Source organism: Ochotona curzoniae, unplaced genomic scaffold, assembly GCF_017591425.1.
Source record: "Ochotona curzoniae isolate NIBS_2020 unplaced genomic scaffold, NIBS_Ocur_1.0 contig_1, whole genome shotgun sequence".
NCBI lineage: Eukaryota > Metazoa > Chordata > Mammalia > Lagomorpha > Ochotonidae > Ochotona > Ochotona curzoniae.
The window spans coordinates 43,503,070-43,528,616 of NW_024464918.1; the positions used below are offsets into that span (position 1 = coordinate 43,503,070).

Here is a 25,547-nt window from a genome sequence, read left to right on the forward strand (position 1 = left end):
GATTACTGTTGGTAGGAGGGTCTTCTAGACCCCACTGTGTCACCAGCAGCAAGGAAGCTAACATTAGTTGAAGATCGACTAGGTGCCAGGCACTGTATGGTTTATCTCATGGACTAGTCCTACTATTTGTGAATGTCATGTATTTTTGTTGTCCCTTTTAAGGCTGGGTAGAATGAGAGTCATAGAGGCCAAAGGAACGGCAAGGTGCTTGGTTCTAGCACTGAGGTCTGGGAATTTGTGCCAAACAGGACAAAGAGTTTATAATCACAGCAGTACAAAGTCAGACAAATAGGAAAATACAGAACACTTTCCAGTTTTTTCTGTTGATTCAATTCTAAACTAAATTCAGTAGTATGAGAACATTATCATCATTATCATCTCTTTTTAAAACATCTGTTTATTTGAATGAAAGTTGGAATTAAAAAAGGAGAGACAGGAAGACAGGAAGAGAGAGAGAAAGACAGAGACAGACATACAGACAGACAGAGCTGGGCTGGTCCAAAGCTGGGAGCCAGAAGCTTCTTCCAGGTCTCCCATATGGGTTCAGGGGTTCAGTGCCTTGGACCGTTTTCCACTGCTTTCATAGGCCATTAGCAGGGAGCTGTATTAGAAGGGGAGCAGCTGGGACATGAACTGGCATCCAAATAGGATATTGGTGCTACAGAGGATTAGCTTGCTGTGCCACTGTGCCACCTCCTCCTCCAGAGCATCTTTCTTATATTTGTTGAAACATCTTTTCTCTTACAAAATAATGGTGAAAATTCATTATATCTCCCCCTTTTTGTTTGTCCAACTTTGGCAAAATGAAAAGCTAGGTACTTTGTGTCATTCTTGCTAGATTTTTGTCTGTTTTGTTTGTTTGTTTGTTTTATTGGGTTGGGGAGTATTTAGCAGCTCTTTAAATCCTGATGTCTGGGACCCCTTTCATCCATCTGATGTTGGAAGGCAGTGACAGGCTCAACTGCCTGTGTCTTACTAAACTGACCTGGGTCCTGTTTGCACAGGTAGAGGAAGATGTAAAGCCCTGAAGGATTATGAATGGGAAGCAAAGGATGAACTGAGTGTGCACCAGGGAGACAGCATCGAGATCATCGGCTTCATCATCCCTGGGCTGCAGTGGTTCATCGGGAAGTCCATGAGCTCAGGAGAAGTGGGCTTTGTCCCCACCAGGAGTATAGATCCTGATTCTTACTCCCCCATGTGAGTATGGCAGTGGGTGTGTCCTGGAGCTGGTTGGCTTCCCCTGTGCTCTATCCCTTTCTGGGCTCATCTGTAGATGTCCTTCAAGAATGCCCTGGTAACATGGAGCCAGAGAAGCATATTCTGACAAACAGGGCTGGCACAGAACATAACAAGAAGGAGTGAGTGATCAGGAATAAGTCAGTTGAGTCCATTTCAAAAGATGGTCATTGGGCTGCCTCTGTGCAAGGAGAGAAGCATGACCCCTAGGGAAAGGCTCTGCTGTTAGGCTCTGAGGGTGTGGTCTTGATACTAGGATCCTGCCACTCAACTTATCTAGCCAAAGGGCCCATCAAGAGATGGGTGCACACTGGATGTGATAGACAATGAGATTGGTCATTGGGGATTCCCCTCCTGTGTAGGTCTGGGAGGCAGGTCCCTCTGTAGAACTTCATAATGGAGTTTTAGGGCGTGAAGTCAGTATTGGGCAGGAGAGCAGAGTGAATCTTTCACCCGCTCCATTATGAGTCCAGAATGACTGGTTCTGAGAAGCAGACCTTCTGCCTAAACCATCAGCAGCACACAGGCTGTGCAGTGTAGCCTGACTGCCTGGAGAGCAGAGAGAGGGCGTGATGCCCCAGGCTTCTTGCACAGGGATATACCAAGAGCGTGAGCCTAGGAAGCACCAGGGGAAATGGAGTCGGCTGTTAACCATGAAGTACCATGGCCCACTACACCAGGAAAATTTGGCCCAAGCAATGTGGCCCAAGCAATCTAATTACTGACTGAAATTCCCTCTTTCATGGGAGAAAGTCAGTAAGAAGACTAGACCAAAAGGTAAAAGCTCCTGTTACGCCTTGACCTTTGTGGTGAGAGTAACCAAGAGGTCATTTTTTTTTTCCCTGTGTGGAAGTGTGGAACCCAAATAATTCTAAACAAAGTTCTCCCACTGAGCTCTCAGAGAAGTGCATAGATCCATGGTCACTGCTAAGAAGAAATTGGGCATCACAAGAACTTAAAAAGTGACACTGAGTTGAGCTTTGCGTGATGTAAGATAGTTTAACAAGTATAAGTGAAGCAAGGAGGTGACAGGTAGGAAATTGTGGTGTGATGATGCTTGTAGAATGGCTCATGTTCATTGTAAGGTCAATTATTAGGAAGGAATTGACACAGCAAAGGCTCAGTGGCAAGAAGTCAGGGACTGCCAATGCAAGGTCTGCCCTTCCCCTGGCAGCACCTGAAAGCCTCTGAGAAGGCTGACACATGATAATTTGGAATATGTTTCCAGGCAGCTAAGCCTGGCTTTGGATGAGGAGTACATCAGTAGGGAAACCTAAGGGACAGGAGACCAGTGAGAAGGTTGTGATTGGAACCTAGGAAAGGCATGGGAGTGGAGAGAATAGGCCATTGCTGAGGACCAATCAGCAAGAAGCCAGAGATTGAGGGAGCTTTGCAAAGATAGACTCCTGTGTCCCACCTCCAGACGCTCTTATCTGTCTGGACAGGGTGGAGCCTAGCAGTGACATTTGGAGAAGGTCCTCAGGTAGGGCTGGTGGGCAGGAAGGGTGAGGACTTTGCACTAAACTGTTTCTTGTGTTACTGTAGGGAATTGAGAGATTCCAGAAAGGCAGGGGCTGAACTCAAGACTTTGGGTCTGACATTCGAGAATACTGACATTCAGTTCAGTAGACACTGCAGCTGAAGTGCTGGGGAAAGGGAGAAAGAATAAAGGGAATGGAAAATAGAGTTGATATGCAAGAGTCTTGGAGAGTCCTCCACTTCCAGGGAAGAGGAAAGAATGTCGAGACAGAGGAGCTGGCAGAGGAAGAGACCAGCTATGGGGACGGAGTAGGGATGGAAAAGCATGGATCACTGGGAAATGTTCTTTATGGCTAGGCATTGGAAGGTCACTGGAGGTAGAGTGGCTTAGACATTTGCAGGGTTCTGGAATTCATGGGAGCGTTAAGAGTGTCGTCATTAGCTTACTCGTTCTGTTACTTTGGATATGTTCATTTTCTCTTGCTTTCTCATCTGTGAAAATATATAATATTAGCACTTGCCTAGTAGGGTTCTCCTTAGTTAAAATGAGCATATAAAACACAATGCTACATGAGTATATGTGTGTATGTTTCAGTGCTCATTGGATGTTAGTGTATTTTTGTTCTTGTTATTATGACAGGTAGGAATCTTTGAGAGGTAGTGTTAATGGGATATTGGGGACAGGTGCCATATTTCATAAATCATATTTAGACTTCCACATCTTACATCTTGGCTTCAAATAACAAAAGCTCAGCACTACTCGATTAACTCAGTTATGTCACTTTATCTGGCTTGTTTGTAAGGGCCACTTTCTTATTCAAGAACACCATCCCAGTGTTGCATGTGGCAGCAGTATGACTTTCTCCTTGCTTCTACAGTGCGCTCTCTTGTTCTACACTTGGTCCCCAAGGAGATTGCATATTCAGTAGGGAAGGGGAAAGGGGAACTTAACACACGCATGCACACACACCCACACTGCCCTTTCTAGACTACACACATGTATAGATCACACCCACTGAGGGATGATGAGGGATGGGAGCTGGGCTCTGAGAAGTGACACATTTGCAGGGAGTGAAATCCCTGTGCTGGGCTGAACTCTGGCCAGTGGGTGTCACTCTCAGCTTGGCTTTGTTTAGGATCAGGTTCCTGAAAGCCACCTCAGGTTTGTTGAGGTCTATGTCCCTTCCTGTAGGTTTTCTCTCTGTGCTGGTAGGTGTGTGTCTTTGTGTACCAAACTGACCGTGTTTCTCCAGAAACTATTTCCGAGTCCATTTGCCTGTATGTCCCACACATGCGAAAAAGAACCTACTCATCCACAGAAGCAAATTTGTGAGTTTCTTTTTTCTTTTTTGGCACAGAATTTTAACACCAGCTTCCCGGTTTCATAGAAGACTGATTTTTAAAATTTGTGGCATGTTTTTAAAATTTAAAATTTTGGTTTTCTGCACAAGCAGACGTAGTATTTGGGCTTCACTAGAATGACTTTGTAGATCTCAGAGCTTTTGAAGCTATGACACATTACCACAGCTTTCCCTTTTTTGGTTATTTAAAAAATTCTATGCTTTTAGAAAACCTTTGATGTGAATGTTTGCGCATGGTGTATGTGTTTTAAAGAAACAGTCATTCTAGATACCATTGAAGATGTATCTTTGTCCTTCTCTGCTTTTTATCTCTGATCCTGATTCCCAGACCAGAGGGAGCAGCTACATGAAGTTGATTTGAATCTTTCCTGTCCATATTCTGACACATTTTAAAAACAGACATTTGTTAAACAAAAAAGGCTAAGGTTTTATGTATTTGAAATTTTATATGAATATTTTTCTACAGTTGGCCTTTTGCAGTTACTGTTATACATGTAGCATTTATTCACACATGCATACCTCATTTTAATAAAGAAGTATGTAGGGGAAATCTATACACTGAGATGCCTGAATTAAAAAAAAAAAAAAACATAAGCCATAGTGACAGATTACCACATTCAAAATCAGAAAAAAAGAACAGAGAGGAAAAGACAGTATTTCATGATATGTAATTTTATAAAGTCTATCTTTTTATATCCTCTTTAATTTTCATAATTGCTTGTATCTTCTTTATTATTCCATTTCTTGTGATATCCTATACTCTTAAAGAAATGTGTATTCTTAAAGAAATATTAAATGATATTTTTTATTTATTTTGCTTAGGATTTTGTGTGCTTCTTCAGTCTGAAGACTCGTATCTCTCTTCAGTTCTGGAAAGTTCTCAGTCATTCTTCCTTTGAGTGTTGCCTCTTATTCATTCTTTTTAGTCTGTTTCCTGGAATTCCTGTTGGAGGTAGGTAGGACTCATTCTGTCCTCATCCTTGATCACTCTAGGCACCATTCTGGGTGGTTTGCTTGGAATGCTCTTCAGTTCATTAATTCTCTCCTTTATTATGACTAATCTATTGATCCTATTTCGTGTAAGTGTTGACTTTCCTGGTTTTGTTTTCCATGTAGGTTTGTTTTTGACTCATAAGCATCTTTGCAACTTCCATTTTTTATTTTCATTTAATCATTTTTCAGTCTGCTTATTAAAATTTTTTTTTCTTCACATCATTATTAGTTTAGCTTTTTGTGTGCCTACTGGTTCTTTTCATGGATTGTTTATTTTCTGGAGTGGTTGGATATTTTGCATGTGAGCTGATTTTCAACATTTTAAAATAAAAGACATATGCTGCATGGATCTTGGACAGAATAAAAACCGTCTGCAGTGCAGGTTTAGCATTTGCTTCCCGTGACATCTTAGAAACTCAAGATGATCCAGAACTAATGTTCTAGTAACATATTCTTTTAGTAAAGTATAAACCGTGGTGTTTGATAGCTTTATCCCAAGGACTCAGGCATATTGAAAGGAATTTCTTGGCAAATGTTAGTTTTCCAGTTTCTTCCATATGAAAAGTACAGCCCTTCCAGAGTCCTGACTTACTGTAGGGAGCTCAATTCACTTCTCTTGCTTCATAGCTACAGGGTAACACCTACTATCCCAAGGTGGAGGGAATTACAAGGTCAAACTCAGTATGAGGATCAAAGTCCCAACTGAAACCCATCTGAACCGCCCAAGCTCTGCAGACTGCCTTCTCTCACCTCTGAGCCTAAGTTAAGTTTTTCCTTTTATTTTTGGCTCCCAGTGATTTCCCTTACTTGCTTTAAAATTAAGAAGTGCATTAAAACATTTGTTTTTGTTACATCTCATCTTATGAAGGATTTTTATGTGTGAATGGAGAAGTAACCCTATTAGAGCACTTCAGCCTGCTGTGTGACCAGAATTTGCCTAACCCAGCTTCCATGTTAAAAATCCCCAGTGTGGTTTGTCGCTTCTTGAATTCCCACTAAATGCCTGGCACTCAGGACATTTGAAGCTCAGTTTGATTCTTAGCTTTACTACTTTGTAGTTGTGCAATTCTGCAGGTCTCCAAACCTTTCCTAAAACCATTATCTTTACCTAAAAACATGCATTTTAAAAAACCCACATCATAGAGTTGCTGTGAGGTACACAAACACACACAAAAAGACAGTAAGGTTAGAAATACTTCACAAAATTTAAGAGCTCTAAAAAAAATCTGTGGTCCTGTATTGTCTCTTATCCCAAGTGAAATTTGTTCTATGTTTTAATGACATCGTGTTTTGAAGCAGGTGCTGGGAAAAGTCAGGAGATCAGGTCATAGAGATGGGAGCTTGCCTTGCGTGGCAGGAAGAGCCTTGGGACAGATGTCAGAACACAGTTCTAGTGCTGGATCTGCCAATATTTTGCGAAATGATCTTGAGAGGTTCATGTGGCTCTCTCATTACTGGTTTCCAAACAGTGTTTATCTGGGGTCTAGAAGTGATTTGACAGAGCATAACCATTCTAGCTCTCCTTGACCTCTGCTTTAAATAGAGACTCCTTTTTCCTACTCTGACGCCTTCTTACTTCTGACTTCGTTTTGTTTTGCCTCAATTTCTTTGTCTGTAAAAAGGAGTTAAATATAGCACCTGCCTCACAGGGCAGCCGTGTGAATTAAATGAGTGTCTCATCTATGAATAGGCCCTCCCAAAGTGTTAGTTGTTATAATTCCTGGGTTCCCAGATTAAATTTTTTTTTCTTAACAAAAAATAGTCTAAAGTTAAAAAAAAATTCTATTTAGAACAGAAAATGATCCTTGAAAATGCCCATCCAGTTACTGAACTGAATACTGTTTAGGGTAATTCTAGTTTTCAAATTTTTAATTTTATGACATACTTCTCGTAAACAAATTAGACTTAATAATTTATACAACAGGAAGAGCCTTGGAACAGATGTCAGAACACAGGTCTAGTGCTGGTTCTGCAGTCCTGGACCCTCCTTCTTTCCACTTTTCCCATTCCTTAGCTATTCTATTCCTCTCTGAATGTCACATAATTTTGCTATTTTGTGTCCTGAATCAACATCACATTTCTGATTATAGCCAAAACTTCTGGTTGCACTAGATTGTGTTACTTGTCCCTACCTTTCACCTGGAGTAACAAGGTGAATAAGGACAAAGAAGCTTCATTTAAGTTCTCCTTTCTAATTTTTACATTTAAGGCAACTGATTCCTGTTCTCCTTATTAACATTGAGCACCACATGATCTCAAACAATGAGGAAAGGTTGAGAGAAGCAGTTTAGTTTCCTTGGAAGATGGAATTTCAATGGGAATGTTTCCATTCTTGCTTTGCTCTGCTTAGCAACCACTCAGTCTTCCCCACGTGGGCTGGGAAAGCTCTTCTTCCTTGGAAAAATGAATACAGTCTGTGACAGTGAGACGAAGTGTCTGATTTCAGATTGTGGGCACATGTATTGATGGCCTCTGTTGTCTTTCATGATAGCCTAGCATGGTGAGAAGTCAAGCCCGGAACCTTGCACTACTGACCTGTCCCTCTCTGTGTTTTGTCCTGATGCAGGAGCAAGAACTCTGCCTTTTTCACTGATGAGGAAAGATGCTCTCTGTGGGCTCTGAAATGTGACAGCAAAGCTGAGTGTGCCAGCTTCCTCCGCACGCTTGCTCATACTGACATCACATCTGTCTACCGGCTCAGTGAGTGTGGGGGCCTCAAGCCTCTTTCAAAGCCAAGCTACTCCAGATTGAGAGCATCCCAAAGTAGAAGTAGAATTCCCAGATTATGATTCCACACATGACTAGAATGCTATGACCATGAATCAGTTGGTGACCTGCTAACTGCATTAGCAGTTTTCCACTTAGGCTTTCAAATAATTCTGTGGTTGCACTAGACCTGTTGTGTAGAAAGTATGAGTTCTAATGGAACCACTCACCTGTTCCATAGGTAACCAGCTGTATTGGGAATTTCATCCTAATCTTGGGGATGAAAAAATCCTGAGTTATGGCTGAGGTCCCTCCTAAAGATGGGGCTGTGGAATTTTAACAACTGGGAGGATGCTAAGACACAATATCTCCTTCCTCCCATTCTTTGGATTGGGAAACTGAAGCCTAAATGAGTTTGCACATGAGCCAGGATTAGAACTAACTAGTTGTTAGGACAGTGCACTTCATCACACTGGGATCACTAAGCACTAAGCAGTTTTCAGCAATATCTAAATGAGTGAGTGAACAAATGAACTAATGAATGACACTCAGTTCTCTTTGGAAAAGACACATTACTCTGTTTTGGAAAGTAGCATAATTTATCAATGATGTTTGAGGAAGACTTCTAGTTTCTCCTACCTCTTCAGTGATGATGGTGGTGTGTGTACCCCTGTGAGGCCCAATTAGGTAGACCACATTCCAAGGGTACTGTAGTGGTCTGCAGAGGGACCCCCAGGCAAGATCCCATAACCAAGGCATACTCTATGTGGAAGGATCATTTATGAGGGCTACCTACCCAGACATCAGCACCCAGCCCTGCCAGAACTCTCTGTCCACAGGTAGATCACATTGCTTCCACAGCTGACCCAAGTAGCTGAAGGTGTAGGCATAGAGATCTGAAAAATGAAGCAGTGTCCAATTGTGTAGGCCTGGGTCACTGACTTGAATCAAAAGTTTCTACTTACTGTAGGTGCAGTATTGGAGATATCTAAGGGCAGGTCACAGGCAGTCCTTTGCTTCTTATCTAATAGACAAGAGAGACTTACGGTTGTGTGGGTTACAAGGATACCTACCAAAGTAACAAGCTGGAGGCGAATCTGATTGGCAATTCTAGCTCCTCCAAGGCTTATGCCCTGCCTGGGAAGGGATATCTCACTATGATTCTTCCCCATGGGGGGGGGTCCCCATTATGTACTGTACTTGTGTATTATTTGTGCTCTTGGTATCCTGACCCAGAAGGAAATAGCTGCAGTGAGACAGGCAGGTGGGCCTCACTGTTAGAGAGGGGCCAAGTGCACTAACACCTCTTTAGAGCCATGCTCGTCAGCTCTGCCATGTCTCACTGCAGGGCTTTCTGCCTATTAGGGTTGGCCAATCCTGAGGGTCTGTTCTGACAGTCATGAAAAGGCCCTACCCGTGAAAACACTAGGAAGGGGCTTTGGGGCCTGCTTGTTCTAAGAGTTCACTGAGGACCTCAGAGTTAGAACACAGACAGGTACAGTTTCTGTGCCAGGAAGAGACAAACTGTTCCTCCTGCTAGCCCTAGGACAAGGGAGTGCAAATCTGATTTTCACTTCTACCATCCCACTGAAACTACTTTTGCCCAGAAGACTCGTTTACGCACTGCCAAAGCCCAACGTGCCTTCCCGGGCTCTTTCTAATACTGCTTTTTCTGACTCCTTTACCAGCAACTGTCTGCAAGGAAATGCTGATGTTCCTCAGGTTCATTAGCAGCTCCCCACAGCCTACCTCCCTTACAGCTTTTACTTTTCTTCCAAATGCTTCAGTGGTGCAGTCACATCCAGTCCTGGGACTTTGGCCAAATCCTTGTGACCTGCCATGGGTCACAAATCCATATTTGCATGGTTTCAACTTTTCTTGACTCCAGACCTGCTTCATCATCTGCCTAGATTCCCTATAAGGCTCTCAAACTCAGTGCATCAAACATTGTCCTCCAGGCTCACCCCTTCTCCACCCTGTCCCGCTGAAATACCCTAGGGCATAAAACTGGGGACCTCAGTTGCTTTTGTGATTTCCTTTCTTCACCATTCCATTTTGCTCTTGGTGCTGCCACTTTTATGTAGCACAGTGCCCAGCACATCATACATGCCAGTGTGTGGAGTGTGAGGAAGGATGTAATACCCATGGAAAGGGAGGCATTACTGCCTGCCACCAAGTGTCCAGCACTCAAGACCCCTGTCCTGGCTGGGTGTAAACCCACTGAGAGGTATAGGCAGTGCATCCCTTTGGCCTCAGAGTTTACACCTATACATGGAGCTTGTCTGCTTTTACCCTGGGTCTCACTTCTACTCAGTTACTGACTGTAAAATGAGTGGATTCAATGAAATGAGGAGGTCCTGTCTATAATGAGGACTGGTGATCTAAAAGTTCAGCACTAGGTTTCCACAGTGGCTGCCCATTCTGACCCTAAAACCAGGCTGTTCCTTCATCTCTACTCAGGTGGATTCGAATCCATGCAGGACCTCCCAAATGATCTGAGTGGTGAGTAGAAATTGTGTTGATTTTGACCTCCCTCCTTGCAGGCCACCATGTCTGCCTTCTTGCTAGAAGCTGACCACTTCAGTTGAGGTTGCTCAGTTCTACCTGTCCTTACAGCATTCCATCCTGAAGACTGCAGAGACACCCACCCTGGCAGGGACTGGAAGCAGCAGCACACCATGGGATCCAGGCAGTCCAGCAGCTCTGAGGACTCCAGCATGGAGGAGGAGCTCCTTTCAGCTGCTTCAGACAGCTATCACCTGCCAGAGCCCGATGGCCTTGATGACCCAGAACTGTTCATGGACCTAGACACTGGACAGGAGGAAGAAGAAGCCGAGAACTTCATCCCCCTGCTGACCTTTCTGGATCATGAGGGTTACACTGACCACTTCAAGAGCCTCTATGATTTCTCCTTCTCTTTCCTCACTTCTTCCTTTTATAGCTTCTCGGAGGAAGATGAACTTGTGGCATACCTAGAGGCCTCAAGAAAGTGGGCTAAGAGGATCCACATGACCTGGGCTCATGCCCGACTCTGCTTCCTTCTGGGCCGGCTGAGCATCAGGAAGGTCAAACTCTCCCAAGCCAGGGTGTACTTTGAGGAGGCTATCCATATCCTCGATGGGGCATTTGATGACCTCTCTTTGGTGGCGGCTTTGTACATCAACTTGGCTGCCATCTACCTGAGACAGAGGTTGAGACATAAAGGTTCAGCCTTGCTGGACAAGGCAGGTGCACTGCTGGCCTGCCTACCTGACCGTGAGTCCAGCGCCAAGAATGAGATTGACGTGGTGGCCTATGTGCTGCGCCAGAGTATTGTAGCAGACAGTAGCCCCCTAGAAGCCAGGGCTTGCTTCTTGGCCATCCGAATGCTCCTGAGCCTCGGCCGGCACGAGGAGGTCCTGCCCTTTGCTGAGCGCTTACAGCTCCTCACTGGACAGCCTCCTGTCTCAGATGTTGTGGCTACTATCTTGAGTTTTCTGTATGATAAAAAATATCTTCCACACCTTGCAGTGGCCTCTGTGAGGCAACGGGGAGCTTCGAGTGCCCCGGGTATGACTCTTCTGACGTGGCAGGTCTACATGGTTCTTCAGAATTCTGCCAAACTCCCTGGTGTGTCCTCCCCCAGCTGGGGTGAAATTTCTGCCTTGGCCTGTCCAACACTCAGGCGGGCACTGGCTGCCTGTGAAGAGCAGGCTGACCAGAGCATCGAGAGGGTCCTATGTCTCATCCTATCCAAAGTCTACCTCCAACACAGGTCTCCTGAGGGTGCCATCTACTACCTGAGCCAGGCCTTGACATTAGGGCAGCTGCTAAGTGAGCAGGAAGCCTTTGAGTCATCCCTTTGCTTGGCATGGGCCCATCTCTTAGCCAGCCAGACCAAGAAGGCTTTGGACATCCTTGAGCCACTGTTATACTCCCTGAAGGAGAAAGAGAATGTCACCCAAAGGGGAGTGATTTATAACCTCTTGGGTCTTGTACTTCAAGGTGAAGGCCAAGTGAGCAGGGCAGCCAAGAGCTATCTCCGGGCCTTGAACAAAGCCCAGGAGACAGGGGATGTGCACAACCAAGCAGTGACAATGGCCAATCTTGGTCACCTCACCCTTACTTCTTGGGCTCAGCAACCAGCTAGGGACTATCTCCTGGAGGCTGTCCGACTCTATTCTGAACTTCAAGCCAGCAAGGAGACTGACATGGAATTAGTACAGGTGCTGCTCTGGCTGGCCCAAGTCCTGGTGTCTGGATGCCAGCTGACCCAGGGCCGCCTTTGTTATGAAATGGCATTGCTGTTTGGCTTGAGGCATCGGCACCTAAAGAGTGAGTATGTCCCATGTTACTGGGAGAAGTGGAGCCTTCTTTGCCTGTGTCCTATTTCAAGTCATCTTATTTATGTCCCTGCTTTATGTTCAGGTCAGCTTCAGGTCACCAAATCCCTCTGCCATTTCTACAGCTCTGTGTCCCCAAATCCTGCGGCATGCATCACCTACCATGAACATTGGCTAGCTCTGGCTCAGCAACTCAGGGACCGGGAGATGGAGGGAAGGCTGTTGGAGTCCCTTGGGCAGCTCTATCGGAACCTGAACACAGCCAGGTGAGTTGGGCTTAAGGGAAACAGTGTTCTTTCCCTTAGGAAGACAAGCTCAACTGCATATGGTATGGATATGGAAATACAGTATTGATTCTGTAGCCACCACACTGTGCCATCTGATATTTATTAGCTGGATGATATTGGGCAAGTTACTTAGTTTCTCCATGCCTCAGTTTCCTCAACAAGAGGATGATAATGGCATCTCTCCTGGCGTGTTACTAGGTAGCACTTGGAACAATACATGAGAACTAGAAAGGGCTCAGTGATACTCACTGTGTGACTACTTCTTGTGTGTTTTTCCAACTCAGCTCATGACCGCAGTGGAGTGGGCATTAATCGGAGGAGTGGATGCTACAGCTAGAACTATGGAAGCCTTTAAGAAGTCTTTGATACCTGAGGATAATTGCTATTAGAGAAAGGACACTCAAAACAGGACTGTATAATTTCGTGGCACAGAAAGCTTGATTAAAACCTTTCTTTTCAAACAAAACAACAAATTGCAAAATGAAGTTTGTTTTTATCTTTTAGTTAAGAATACCTAGATTATAAATGCAGCTTTGCACTAAGTCTTAGAATAAACATACAGTAAAAGAAATGTTAACATTTTGAATTATTGGTATCAACAAAATTGTACAATAGTGCAAAGAGACATCCTTTATTTTACAATCGAGTTTCCAGTACTATTCTTATTTTTTTTTTTTGCAAAAAATATAAACTTAACTTTTCAATACAGAGACCTCTTTTAATGCATTGATATTCAAATTGTAGTCACAACAAGTTTATCAGGAACCTGTGGCAAGGCTTTAATGGATCCCATTGGATGGATCCTATGGTTTGTATGGCTTTCAGTGTCAGTCTGCAGCAGATTTGGGTTGTAGCACTGTATTCATAATGATGAGTGGCTTATAAATCAGAGCAGAAACACTTGCTAGTGTTGCTTAGAGAGAGGTGGCTGAGGAGAGGCTAACTAAATGATAGGTTTTGCTTCACTAAATGATAGGTTTTAGCCTTGGGCACCTGGGCAATCAGATAATGAACAGTCAGATAACAATTTTTTTCTCTTTCAATATTTCCTTCTCCCCTACCCCCTCACCCTTACTCATTCCTTCTCTTACAAGAATCAGGAGTCCCCCAAGCCTCATGCTGTCTTTGCCTTCTACACCAGGGAGGGATTTTTGGATTCTTACAGCATGATGTGAGCAGGAGGAGGGCCATTCCAGGACATAACAGGAGCTTGAAGCTTCTGGAGCAGATCCAGAAGGTAACCCTGAATTAACCTTTGAACTGAAACAGTCATGAACTCGTGGTAAGGAATCGTGGGACCAGGCTTTGAGAAAGTTGGATTTCAAGAGACTGGGGCAAAGGTGCCAAAGAAGTGTCAGACTCGCTGTCGCCTTGTGCTGCTATACAAATTCAGCCACAGTTTAATCCTGCTCCCAGACCGCCTACTCCATTGCTTCTCCGCCTGTGTGCCCCCACCCTAGCTGTCAAAAAACACTGAAATCCAAAAGGGGAAAGCAGCGAAGTCCTGGATGCGGTTAATGTGAACCAAGGAGGCCTTATTCACATCAGTGTTGAGATTGTTCTGATTAGGTGATGGTGGTTAAACTGGAAGTAAGGGATGCAACTGCAGGTGGTCCAAAAAGTGACCAGAGGGAGCTGAAGTCACAGGGCTTAGGGAGGAGCAATAAAAACCAGATTAGGAGTCAGAAAACCTGATCCTGCTGTGACCAAGTAACATGTCTTTGAACAAGTCATTTCTGTTGGTGCTCCATTTGTAAAGATAAATGGAACCAGGCACTTTGCAGTTCTAAGCTTTTGAGTGTGGATCCAGCTATTTCTGCAATCTGACACTGGCATTCACAGCCAGAGTTAGTTCTGCCTCTCCAAAGTGAATTTTGGGGGGCAGATTCTTAAGATTATGGGCAATCTAAGAAATTGTTTAAAAAAGATTTATTTGTTTTTGTTGGAAAGTCAGATTTACAGTGAGAAGGAGAGACAGAGAGAAAGATTTTCCATCCACTGGTTCCCTCCCCAAATGGCTGCAATGGGTGAATCTGAGCTGATGCAAAGCCAGGAGCCAGGAGCGTCTTCCGGGTCTCCTGCGGGTGCAGGTCCCAAGGCTTTGGGTCATCCTTTTTTCCAGGCCACACTCAGGGAGCTGGATGGGAAGCATAGTAGTCAGCATATATACTAGCACTCATATGGGATCCTGGTACATGCAAGGCAAGGATTTTAGCCACTAGGCTACTGCACTGGGACCTTATAAGAAATCTTTGAAATCAGGGACCTATGTCTCTACTGCATTGTATTCAAATTTATTTTTTAAACAAATGATATAATTCCATAGGATCTGAAATTTCCCCACCCAAATTCCCACCCCCTGACTGATTTCCACCATATTATTACAATAATATCACCCTTCATAAGGAGTCATGATTCTATCAGTCTGTTATTTAAATATGCCCCAACAGACAATGTCAGACGATGCCAGACAATGCCAGACAATCCAGCATTCCATTGTCCAGATATGTCCAACAGTTTCATTGGGAGTCCATCTTTGATTTGGATGTAGGGGTAAATATTGCATTTTATGTTCACATCTGGATATGGTAGTCTCTATTACTCCATCACTATACATCTCTTAAATGAGAAGCCACAGAACCCTCAACAACAGGTATGAAGTTAAAACTGCAACAACAAAAAATTACAGCACTGTGGAATTGAAAAAGCATGCCACTGAATAATCAATGCAGTTCTTGTGAGCATTTGTATGTCTACTCAAGCCAGTCTACCTTTTGGAAATTGGGTTCTTTTTTTTTATTATTGTTGATTTGCAAGAGGCTTTAAAAAATATATTCTAGATACAAATTTCTTATTGGACACATTATTTGAAAATATTCTTTCCTAATCATGCTGTTGTTCAATTTGTTGATTGCCTCATTGAATGGGTTGGGAATTCTTTGCTTGCTTTCTACTAGTTTGTTAAAAATTTGTGAAGATTTGATATTAATTCTTCTTTACATATTTGGTAGAAGTCAACAGTGAAGACATTTATACATTGGATTTTTTTTATCAGTAATTCAATTATCTCAATTGTTGTGGGTGCATTTAGCTTTTCTGTTTCTTTTGAACAGCCTTATTAGTTCTTGTCATTTCAGGAATTTATCCTCTAGTCTAATCTGCTGATACATAATTGCTCATAATATTCCTTTAAAATCCTTTTTATTTCTGTACAGTCTTTACTGTTTGAGCTTCTTCTTTCATTTTGCTTTGTAAAATTAGCTAGAGACCTGTAATTTCTTAAAGCAAAACCTTTTAAACAAATTTTTTTGCTTTATTGAGCTTCTCTTTGGTTTTTCTGTCCTATAAATCATTTGGTTCTTTTACAAACTTTATTATTTCAGTTTTCTGCTGCTTTGTGTATGTTATATCCTTCTTTGTTTTAAGGTGAATTGTAGAGTGTACTTATTTGAGATCTTTTTTTCCAGCTATAAATTTCCTCTGTGTATTGTTTTCACTCCATTTTATGTATTTTTACTTGTTGTGACTTTGTGTTCATTCATGTTTTCCAACATTCTTTGTGATTTCTTCCTTGACTCAGAGTTTTATTTAATTGTATGTTGTTTACTTTCTCTGTCTTTGTAAATTTTCCAAATTTCATTTTGTCACTGATTTCTAATTTCATTCCATTGGGGTGGGAAAACTTTCTTTGCTTGACTTCATTCTTTTGAATTTCATGGAGATTTGTTTGTGATAACAAATGGTCTACTCTGGAGGATATTCTATACACATATGAGAAGAGTGTGTAGTCTGTTGTTTGATGCAGTGCTCTACAGAAATCTTCTACGCCCATTTGGCTTATGACTAAAGACACCTGTGTTGTTCTGTGTCTAGTTATTCTATCCATGACTGAAAGTGAATTATTCAAGTATTCAATTGTTGTTATTGAAATTTTCAGTTCTCCCTTCATTTCTGTCTGATTTTTCTACTTATACGTGGGGCCTCAGTTGTTAGTTGTTATATCTTTTTAATTAGTTAATTGTTTTGTCATATAAAAATGTTCTCTATTATCCTTAGTGCAAATTTTGGGCTTTCTATCTAATACTAGTGTAACTATTTTGGTTCTTTTTGGTTGTGGTTTGTGTGGTATATTTTTGCATATTTTACTTTTTTTTAAAGATTTATTTTTATTGGCAAGTCATATATATAGAGAGAGGAGGAGAGACAGAAAGGAAGAACATCTGTCCATTGATTCACTCCCCAGGCACAGAAGTGGCTGGAGCTGTGCTCATCCAAACCCAGGAAGCCAGAGCTTCTTCCAGGTCTCCCAAGTGGATGCAGATTCCCAAGGTTTTGTACTGTCCTTTACTGCTTTCCCAGGCCACAAGCAGGAAGCTGGATGGCAGGAGGGACCTGGTGTCTATAGGGACCCCATCTTTTACTTTTTAATCTATTGGAATCTAAAGTATGTGATTTTTTTAGATAGTATATTTGAATCACTTAAAATTTTTTTTTGGTAGTAACACTTTTACACACTAGAGTGTTCAGTTACACCTAATTATTGCTAAGGTAGGCTTACATCTGCCATGTTTCAATTTGCTTCTTATATATCTTTCATCATTTTAATCTGTTCCTCTGCTATTGTCTGCTTTTGTGTTAAATATACGATTTCTAGGACAGTATTTTAATTTCTTTGTCTTCTGTCTTATTTTATTTATTTCAAATTTTTCTCAATGGCTTTCTTGAGAAGTATAGTATATTAATTTATATTAGGTGTTTTCTGGGCAAGCACATAGGCCTGCGTGTACATGTGGTCTTGAGTCACAGGAATTTGTTGAAGCTTTTCAAAACCTCTTATGGACATACTATTCATTTACTTTTTATTTATTGTCATCTTATTTTTCTCATCACCTTAGATGACAATGGTCACTACTATTTTTTCCCCCAAATGCCCCAGATAGTCAGTTAAACTAAAATGAGTCCTATTAGTGCAGAATTTCAGGAACATTCAGACAGATCAAATAGTGACAGTTTGGGGAGATGAAGTTTTGGGAAATGGCAAACTCGATATGTCTCCTCCAGTGGCTTCTGTGAAGCTGGCTTTTGTGAAAATGTTGGTTTTTAAGGCTACAGAAAAGCTGGGATGAGCAGGAGAGCTTTAGAGTAAATTAGAAAACATCAAAGGTCAGTGATTCAGCTAATCCTCTTGCGTAAACAGTTCTTGAGTTGTTTTAAACGTTTGGCTGATTTTTAGAATTCAGAAGAAATTTGAGTATGTTTTGATTGCTTTTATGGAGGAGTGAATTTTTGAAGATCCTTACTCCATTGTCTGAGAAGTTGACCCACACTGGGGTCTTTTAATCCTGTATTCAATAATTCCAAGCTCTGAGATTCTTATTTGTGTAGTTGGGAGGATATAAATATTTACTTCTGGTTCACCACCAATGTGTGAGTGATACTAAGAGGAAGATTGGGAAGTATTTTAGGTATATGCTGTAAACAAAAGGTCATTGTGCTTTTGCAAAGTGTCCTGTTCTTCAAAGAGAACGTGCTGTATTGCTATATTTACTTAATATGTACCAATTACCCGATCCTATAGAGAACTAAAAAAAAAAAAAAAAAGAACAAAGAACAACAGACATGGAAAAACAGGTGTTTCCATGTACATGGGTGTGGTTACTGTAATTTATTGCTAAGCTTCCCGGTAGCTGAGCAAAAAGGGGAAAATTCATGTGAAGTACTTACTGTCTGAAAATAGAACATAAACAAACACATTTCTTCGAGCAGCTTTTTTCCCTGGTACCAATTTCTAGGGGGAATTTATTACGTGAGTCCTGATGTAGTGGATAGATTTCTTCAACTATCCTCCTCTTAACAGATTTCTATCTTTCCCAAGCCCAAAGTCATAGCAAGTAAAGCAGGAAGTATTCACAGAAGAGAGGGTGGAAGTCTGCAGGGGCAGGTTTGGAGGGAAAGAAGAAGGTTGGGGGAGGTGGTAGAATTAATCAGGAAAGATTTCATGACAGTGGCAGTATTTGAAGAGGTCCTTGAAGTCAAGTAAGATGCTGAAAATTGGAGAAAGGTATAGAGTAATTTTGTGGATCTAATTGACAGACTTTGGCAATGATGGGTATGGGTAGAGACAAGACTCAATCCTGTTATCTAGGAGGAGGTGTAGGGGGTTGCAGAGTGAGGAGTGGACTGCAGTGGGCCTCCAGAACTGCACAGTGGGCATGCTTTATTTGCTAAACATTTTGTAAATCTAAGGATAAATGTGAGATATGGAAAAAATTCTGGAAATCAACAATTGAAGAAGCTAAACAATTTGCATTGTCTAGAGTGAGGCTAGCAAATTGTTGTATAAAGCATCAAATAGTAAATGTTTCAGGCTTTGCATATCTTATGCTCCCTGACAGAATTTGTCCATTGTGGAGTTGTAGTGCAAAAACAGCCATGGAGAATACATAAAATGAGTGAGTATGACTGTGTTCTAATAAAGCTTTATTAACAAAAGCAGGAGGAAGGCTGTATTTGGCTCCTGGGCTGTACTTTGCCAATCCCTGATCTTGAGTTCATGTTGCCTGCCTTGTCAGTAGTGGATAGCTATACAATGCCAGTGCATTGTGTGGATGAGAGGTACCTCCTTTTGCATCTGGTCTGAACCCTGACTGTTAGGAAGAACCCTGACTTCCCTTCATAGGCACTAGCTTGGTTCCAGCTCCGCAACGCTTTGATTTAGGGTGGCTTTTTAATCTCCCACACTCACTTTCTACTGATTTAAATTCCTCATCTTTTTTTTTTCTTAAGATTTAATTTTATTTTTATTGCAAAGTCAGATATACAGAGAAGGAGAGACAGAAAGATCTCCCATCCAATGGTTCACTCCCAAGTGACCGCAATGGCCAATCTGAAACCAATCTGAAGCCAGGAGCTCCTCCAGGTCTCCTATATGGGTGCAGGGTCCTCCAGGTCTCCCATACGAGTGCAGAGTCCCAAGGCTTTGGGCCGTCCTCGGCTGCTTTCCAAGGCCACAAGCAGGGAGCTGGATGGGAATTGGGGTCGCTGGGATTAGAACCGGTGACCATATGGGATCCCGGTGCATTCAAGGTGAGGACTTTAGCCACTAGGCCACGGCACCGGGCCCTAAATTCCTTATCTTAAAGACGGTTTTTGGACCCGGCGCAGTGGCGCAAGTGGTTAAGGTCCTCGCCTTGCACGACGGGATCCCATATAGGCGCCGGTTCTAATCCCGGCAGCCCTGCTTCCCTTCCAGCTCCCTGCCTGTGGCCCGGGAAAGCAGTTGAGGACGGCCCAAAGCTTTGGGACCCTGCACCGGCGTGGGAGACCCAGAAGAGGCTCCTGGCTTCGGATTGGCATAGTATCGGCCCGTTGCGCTCACTTGGGGAGTGAATCATTGGACGGAAGATCTTCCTCTCTGTCTCTCCTCTCTGTATATCCGCCTTTCCAATGAAAAAATAATAAAAATAAATCTTAAAAAAAAAAAGACGGTTTTCTCTAGAGTTTAGAAATATGGGAATGGTGCAGGAGAACAAAACAGATGCTGAAAACTTTGACTTGGCCTTAGGTTTTTTTACTTGGGAATGGTTTACTGCCCCTTTGTCCAATACCTTCAGGGTCATGTCTTGTCTACCTTCCACGTGACAATTATAGAATCTAGTTTGATCAAGTTTTAAATCTCTCACTGGGATGAGGAATCATCTGTCCTTCAGGCGACATAACATAAATTCATGGCATCTTTCTCTAGAGCCAAACCAGACTGAGTGTAGAGTAACTTTGTGGCTTTACTGATAACTTTGACAATTTCTTACTGACCACTTACTATGACCCATACACTGTACTAAAATACTGGACAAAGAGATAAAGTCCCTGAGCTCACAATGCTTAGACAATACAAGAGGATCTAAACATTAGACAATCAGTAAAAGTAGCCTGTAAACTATGATAAGTACCACAAAAGATGTACATGCTATTATTTTCAGAAAGAAGGAATGCTTTACATGTGAGAAGTTTTCATGAAATAATGAGTGTTTCTTCACTTGTGAATTCATTAGTAACCTAGGAGCCATTGCATCTGGCTTCTATTCTAACCCTAAGACTTTTTATTCCTGTAGAACTGAAAGCAGTGCTTCACTGTTTGGTTTTCAGTTTTACTAACATGACTAATCCTCCACATTTCTATAATCCTAGGCAAGCAAGCAATTGCTTTCGCCAGTTTGTCCTCATTTGATCCCATGGCTGCGATGGACACAATCACCCCATTTGTACAGATGAGGGACTTTTGTTCAAAGTTTAAAATCTCTTGTTCTTAAACAGTTCAGCATTTAAATTTACATGTAAATTACATGTTTTTGAGGGGAGAGAGAAGAGAGAGGGAAGGAGAATGTGAGAGAGACACATTGGTCCTGAGGTTTGTTCCTCAGATGCCTGCTGAGGCTGGGCTGGGGCCAAATGCAGCTAACTCATGGAAGTTACAGGGACCCAATCACGTGAGTTGTCTCTGTTGCCTCCCAGAGCCTGCATTGACAGGAAGCTAGAGTCAGGAGCCAGAGTTGGAAGTTGAAGCCAAGCACTGCTATGTAGGATGCAGGTAACTTAACCGCTAGGCTAAGTATCCACTCTCAGAGTTTTCAAAGTGGTTGAAAAAATGCAAAAGACTTTCCATTCTTTGATGTCTGGACATAAATGAAGTTTGAAGTATGTGAGGTTAGAGTCTAAGGTTAGGTCTTGGTTTAGACAGAGTTTATTACCTGATTCCAGTCAACCTTTCAGATAGAGTTGAACTTGTTTTTCCTATTGGTAAAATGGAAACATTAATAGTACTGCTGTCTAGATCAGGCATGCAGGTTAAGCTGTTGCTTGGGTTGACTACATCCCATATTGGAGAGCCACTTTGCATCTCAGCTCTTCAACTTCTGACCCAGTTTCTGATGATGCATACTGGGAGGGAGTGGATGATGTCCAAGTGTTTGAGGCCCTGCCACCCATGTGGGAAACCTGGTAGAGCTCTGGACTTCAAGTTTTGATCTGGCCACATTCTGGCTATTATGAGTTTGGAAAAGTGAACTAATACATGGGAGATTCTCTCTCTCTCTCTCTCTCTTCTTTTTCTTTCTCTGTTTCTCTTCTGCCTTTCAAATGGGTGAAAGTAAAATAAACAGTTAAAGTATAATACTGCTCTCTTGGGGGTTGATGTGATGATTACATAAAATTGTACATGTAAAGTACCTAGTACCTGCTAAGTGCTCAGTAAAGACCAGGTAGCAATACTGATACTGTTTACTGTTATGACAGTGCAGCAGAGAGCTCTAACCAAAACTTTAGAAATGAGCAAGGATGCTTGGGTAAATTTCAAAAAGTAAAAACAAAAAAAGGAATAGAACCCATTCATTCCTTTTTATTTGCAAAATGAGCTCTCACAGTTGAGACTCTATAACAATTCAGTGAGACCATGTGTACTGAAGATGCATATCCCAATGAATGGCTTAAGAGCAGTCCTCAGGAGTGTCAGGTCTTTTTAAAGATTTATTTTTATTATTTTTTCATTGGAAAGGCGGATATACAGAGAGGAGAGACAGAGAGGAAGATCTTCCGTCCGATGATTCACTCCCCAAGTGAGCCGCAACGGGCCGATACTATGCCGATCCGAAGCCAGGAGCCTCTTCTGGGTCTCCCACGCGGGTGCAGGGTCCCAAAGCTTTGGGCCGTCCTCGACTGCCTTCCCAGGCCACAGGCAGGGAGCTGGAAGGGAAGCGGGGCTGCCGGGATTAGAACCGGCGCCCATATGGGATCCCGGGCGTGCAAGGCGAGGACCTTTAACCACTTGCGCCACCGCGCCGGGCCCAAGTGTCAGGTCTTGTTAGCAAGACAGGACAGGCCTCATTAGTGGAGGTCAGGCTTTGGCCAGAGGTCAGACAGACTGCTCCAGACAGACCAGGCATCTAGGAAGCTCTAGCAGGGGTTGCTGGCAGAAGCAAGTCTGAGAATGCAGGTGTTTTGGGGTCATCTGGCCAAAGGGTTATGGCTGATGTTCAGGCAGGCAGGAAGAAACAACAGCTTAGTTCCACAGGCAGATCATGGGGTCAGGAAAAATGTCAGAAAGAGAGGTCAAGATTGGAAAGAGGAGCAGATGCCTTGACAGGGCGAAGGGGTAGAGATAGAGGGGCATGAGGCTGAATTAATGCTGAGCCAACTGGGTTCTTTGTTTCTTTTGATTTTGAAGCATACTAGCTGCCACCCTGCAGGTGACAACTAGCAGAAATGGGATGTGGGTCTACCCCAAGTGAAACCTGTGGTCTAGCTGGTGGGTGACAAAGCACAACTGTTGACAAATAGAATATAATAGCTTGCTGAAAGGTGATAAGAAACTACAAAGAACCTGGAATTCTCCCAACTTCAGACCATAAAGATGCTTGTTTTTTGCTGGAGATCTTGAACCAGGTATAAGTCTTGGTAAGAGGCAATTGTCTTTGGGAAACTGCCATTCTTAAGGAATCTTAATTGTCCTGTGTGAACACCTGGTCTTTGTAAGTGTTCCTTTCCTTTATAGGCCATTACTTGTAGAGAAAAGTTATTTTCTCTCTTTCACAGCCATAATGAATTCAGAAAAAGCCCAAGAAGCAAATGCTGCTCTACGAGTTGGCTTCTCTGTAACAATCCAAAACATGATCCTTGCAGGTAGAGAGAAAACAACTAAAGCCCCAAGCATCTCAGGACAACAAACTGCAGTAAACAAAGATTCAATGAGAAATAGGATCAGGACAGGATTTAAGGGTCCTATCTTCATGAACTCTTCCAGTGAAAGTGGGGAGCACATCAGAGACCAGACATGCTGAACCTCTTAATCCTGCTTAAATATCTTGGTTACCAAGCAAGGGCAAGAAGAACAGGGCCCTGTGGTTATTGTGGTTGGAATGGGGACTTTGGGGATTATCTTGGCCATCTGTGGAGCTTATCAGCAAAAAGCACTCTCACAGCAAGTCTGATGTTCTACTACTAGACAGCAGGTGGCAAGGGGCTTTCCTAGTTGTCAGCAAATCTTAAATCAAAGGCAGTGTGGGAAAGCCCAGATTTTTTTCTAATTTTTAAAAAAGTTTTTTTTTTTTTTTAATTTGAGAGGCAGATTTATAGATAAAGGAGAAATAGAGGGAAATCTTCCATCTGCTGGCTGACTTTTCAAATGATCACAACATCTAGAGCTGGACCAATCCAAAGCCAGGAGCCAGGAGCTTCTTCCTAATCTCCCACATGGGTACAGGAGACCAAGGACCTGAGCTGTTTTCTGCTGCTTGCCCAGGCTGGGAACTGGATCTGAAGTGGAAAAGCCAGGACACAAACTAGCACACATGTGGGATGCTGGCGCTGCATGCGAAGGAATAGCCTATTGAGTTACAATGTCAGCTCCAGCTCAGAGAGTTTCTTTCCAGTTCTTACAAGGGCCTAATATCTAACACTTTCTCTGGAAAGTAATCAGCTGCCTCATGGTCAGAAAGGACCAGGGTCCCATTAGTAGAGGAAAATACTTGTTTCCATCACTGTGTATAAAGGTAGTCTGGTGCTAAGCTGCCCACCATGAGCTGGTAACAAAGTCTGTTAGAAACTCCTACCTAAGTGTACGGAGATGGTTGATCAGTGGTTCTAGAATTTGCATGGTTTCGTACAGCAGTTCTCATATTTTGGTGTGTATGAGAATGAATTTCATGTGCCTTAGGAATTCAGTCATCTAGACTGAAATTGTGATTATTCTGGTTCACTGAGGTAGCTCTGGAGCTATACACTAAACTCCCCAGGTCACACTGATGCAGGTCTGCCATGGGCCATACTTTGAGAAATGTTGGTGGAATGGGATGAGTCCCACGCTGGGGCTCGGGAGAAGGGAATTTTGGCCTTGTATGTTCTCCTAGTGTGCTGAGCCACCTTCCCATTCCTCAATAAAATCAGGAGGTTGCATTATATTAAATCAAGCTGCATAATAGAGTCACTTGGGAACTTTGATAGAATGCTGTGCTGTACCTGAGCCACATTCTCAGAAGATCTGGGGTCCAGGCTAGCCCAGTGTTTCCACAAGCTGGGGAAGAGTTGGTTATATACCTTTGTATACAAAATTTCCACATGCTTCTAACTGCTGTCCAGTGTTCCTTCCCACTCCAGAACTTCATCTGGACAGCACTTCATTAATCCATGTTATGGGGGAACAGGTTTCTTCATAATACAATTTTGCACACCAATCTTTTAAAAATTTCATTCTACTGTAATTTCTCTTCATAACAAAACATTAGAATCTTTTTGATGATTTAAAGTTACCACTGTGGTCACTTGCTTCTGCATTCATTCAGTGTACTTTTGGTATCTACTGTGTTAGGTGCTTATGAAAAAAATGTTAATATTGTGCAGTTGAAAGATGGGTGAACCCATCATGAGTCAGTAGTAATAAGGAAAACCTAGCATTCTATGTATTAAGTACTTACTGAATGGCACTGTTCTGATTAATCCTCACCATAATCCTCTCTAACAAGTATAACCTTGTGCCCATCTTACAAATAGTGAAATCAAGGCATTTAGGAAACTAATGGAATTCTTTTTTACTTTCTCTTGGGGCAAGTTAGGGGTGGTCACACAGCCAGCTGGAGTAGAGCCCGTGTTCCAGTGAGGTCCTGACTGCTCTGTGTGATCCAAGAGTTTTTCCACAGCATCTTAGTTTTCTTGTGTGTGCTGAGTGACCTATCAGGCCCCTTTGAGACCTCACAGGCCACGTGCACCCCCCAGGTCCCTCCGGAGGTCCCTTACCTGCATCAAGGAGAGCCTACGCATCTTCATTGATCTGCGGGAGAGAGACAAGGCTGCTGAAGCCTGGCTTGGGGCTGGGCGGATTCACTACCTCATGCAGGAAGATGAGCTGGTGGAGCTGTACCTGCAGGTAGGTACAGGAAGCTGCTTACCTGGGGCCTTGTTTGGACAGGGGTTGGCAGGGATGGCAGCAGCACCTCCAAACAAACCAGTTGGAACCACAGAGTACGGATGTCTATACCAAGCCCATTGGAGAAGTTCGCCTCAGGCTGCTTCCTGGACACATGGTGGAGACCAGGGAGGTCTGGCAGGCTGAGAGCAGGCAGCAAAAGGCAATCAGTGCCTGATACTCAAGTGAGTGCTGGGGGATGTCACCT

The 25,547-nt window shown here is 42.9% G+C and overlaps 1 protein-coding gene across 2 annotated transcripts in view; it reads left to right on the forward strand.

Annotated features, from left to right (window-relative positions):
• SH3TC2 (SH3 domain and tetratricopeptide repeats 2) overlaps positions 1 to 25,547 on the forward strand; it is a 52,362-nt gene that overhangs the window by 18,304 nt on the left and 8,511 nt on the right. For both annotated transcript variants that reach the window (XM_040973037.1, XM_040973047.1), the window contains 6 exons: positions 1,005 to 1,200; positions 7,639 to 7,772; positions 10,239 to 10,280; positions 10,395 to 12,092; positions 12,186 to 12,366; positions 25,150 to 25,300. In XM_040973037.1, coding sequence (XP_040828971.1) covers positions 1,005 to 1,200; positions 7,639 to 7,772; positions 10,239 to 10,280; positions 10,395 to 12,092; positions 12,186 to 12,366; positions 25,150 to 25,300 — 2,402 coding nt within the window. The remainder of the gene's footprint in view (positions 1 to 1,004; positions 1,201 to 7,638; positions 7,773 to 10,238; positions 10,281 to 10,394; positions 12,093 to 12,185; positions 12,367 to 25,149; positions 25,301 to 25,547) is intronic.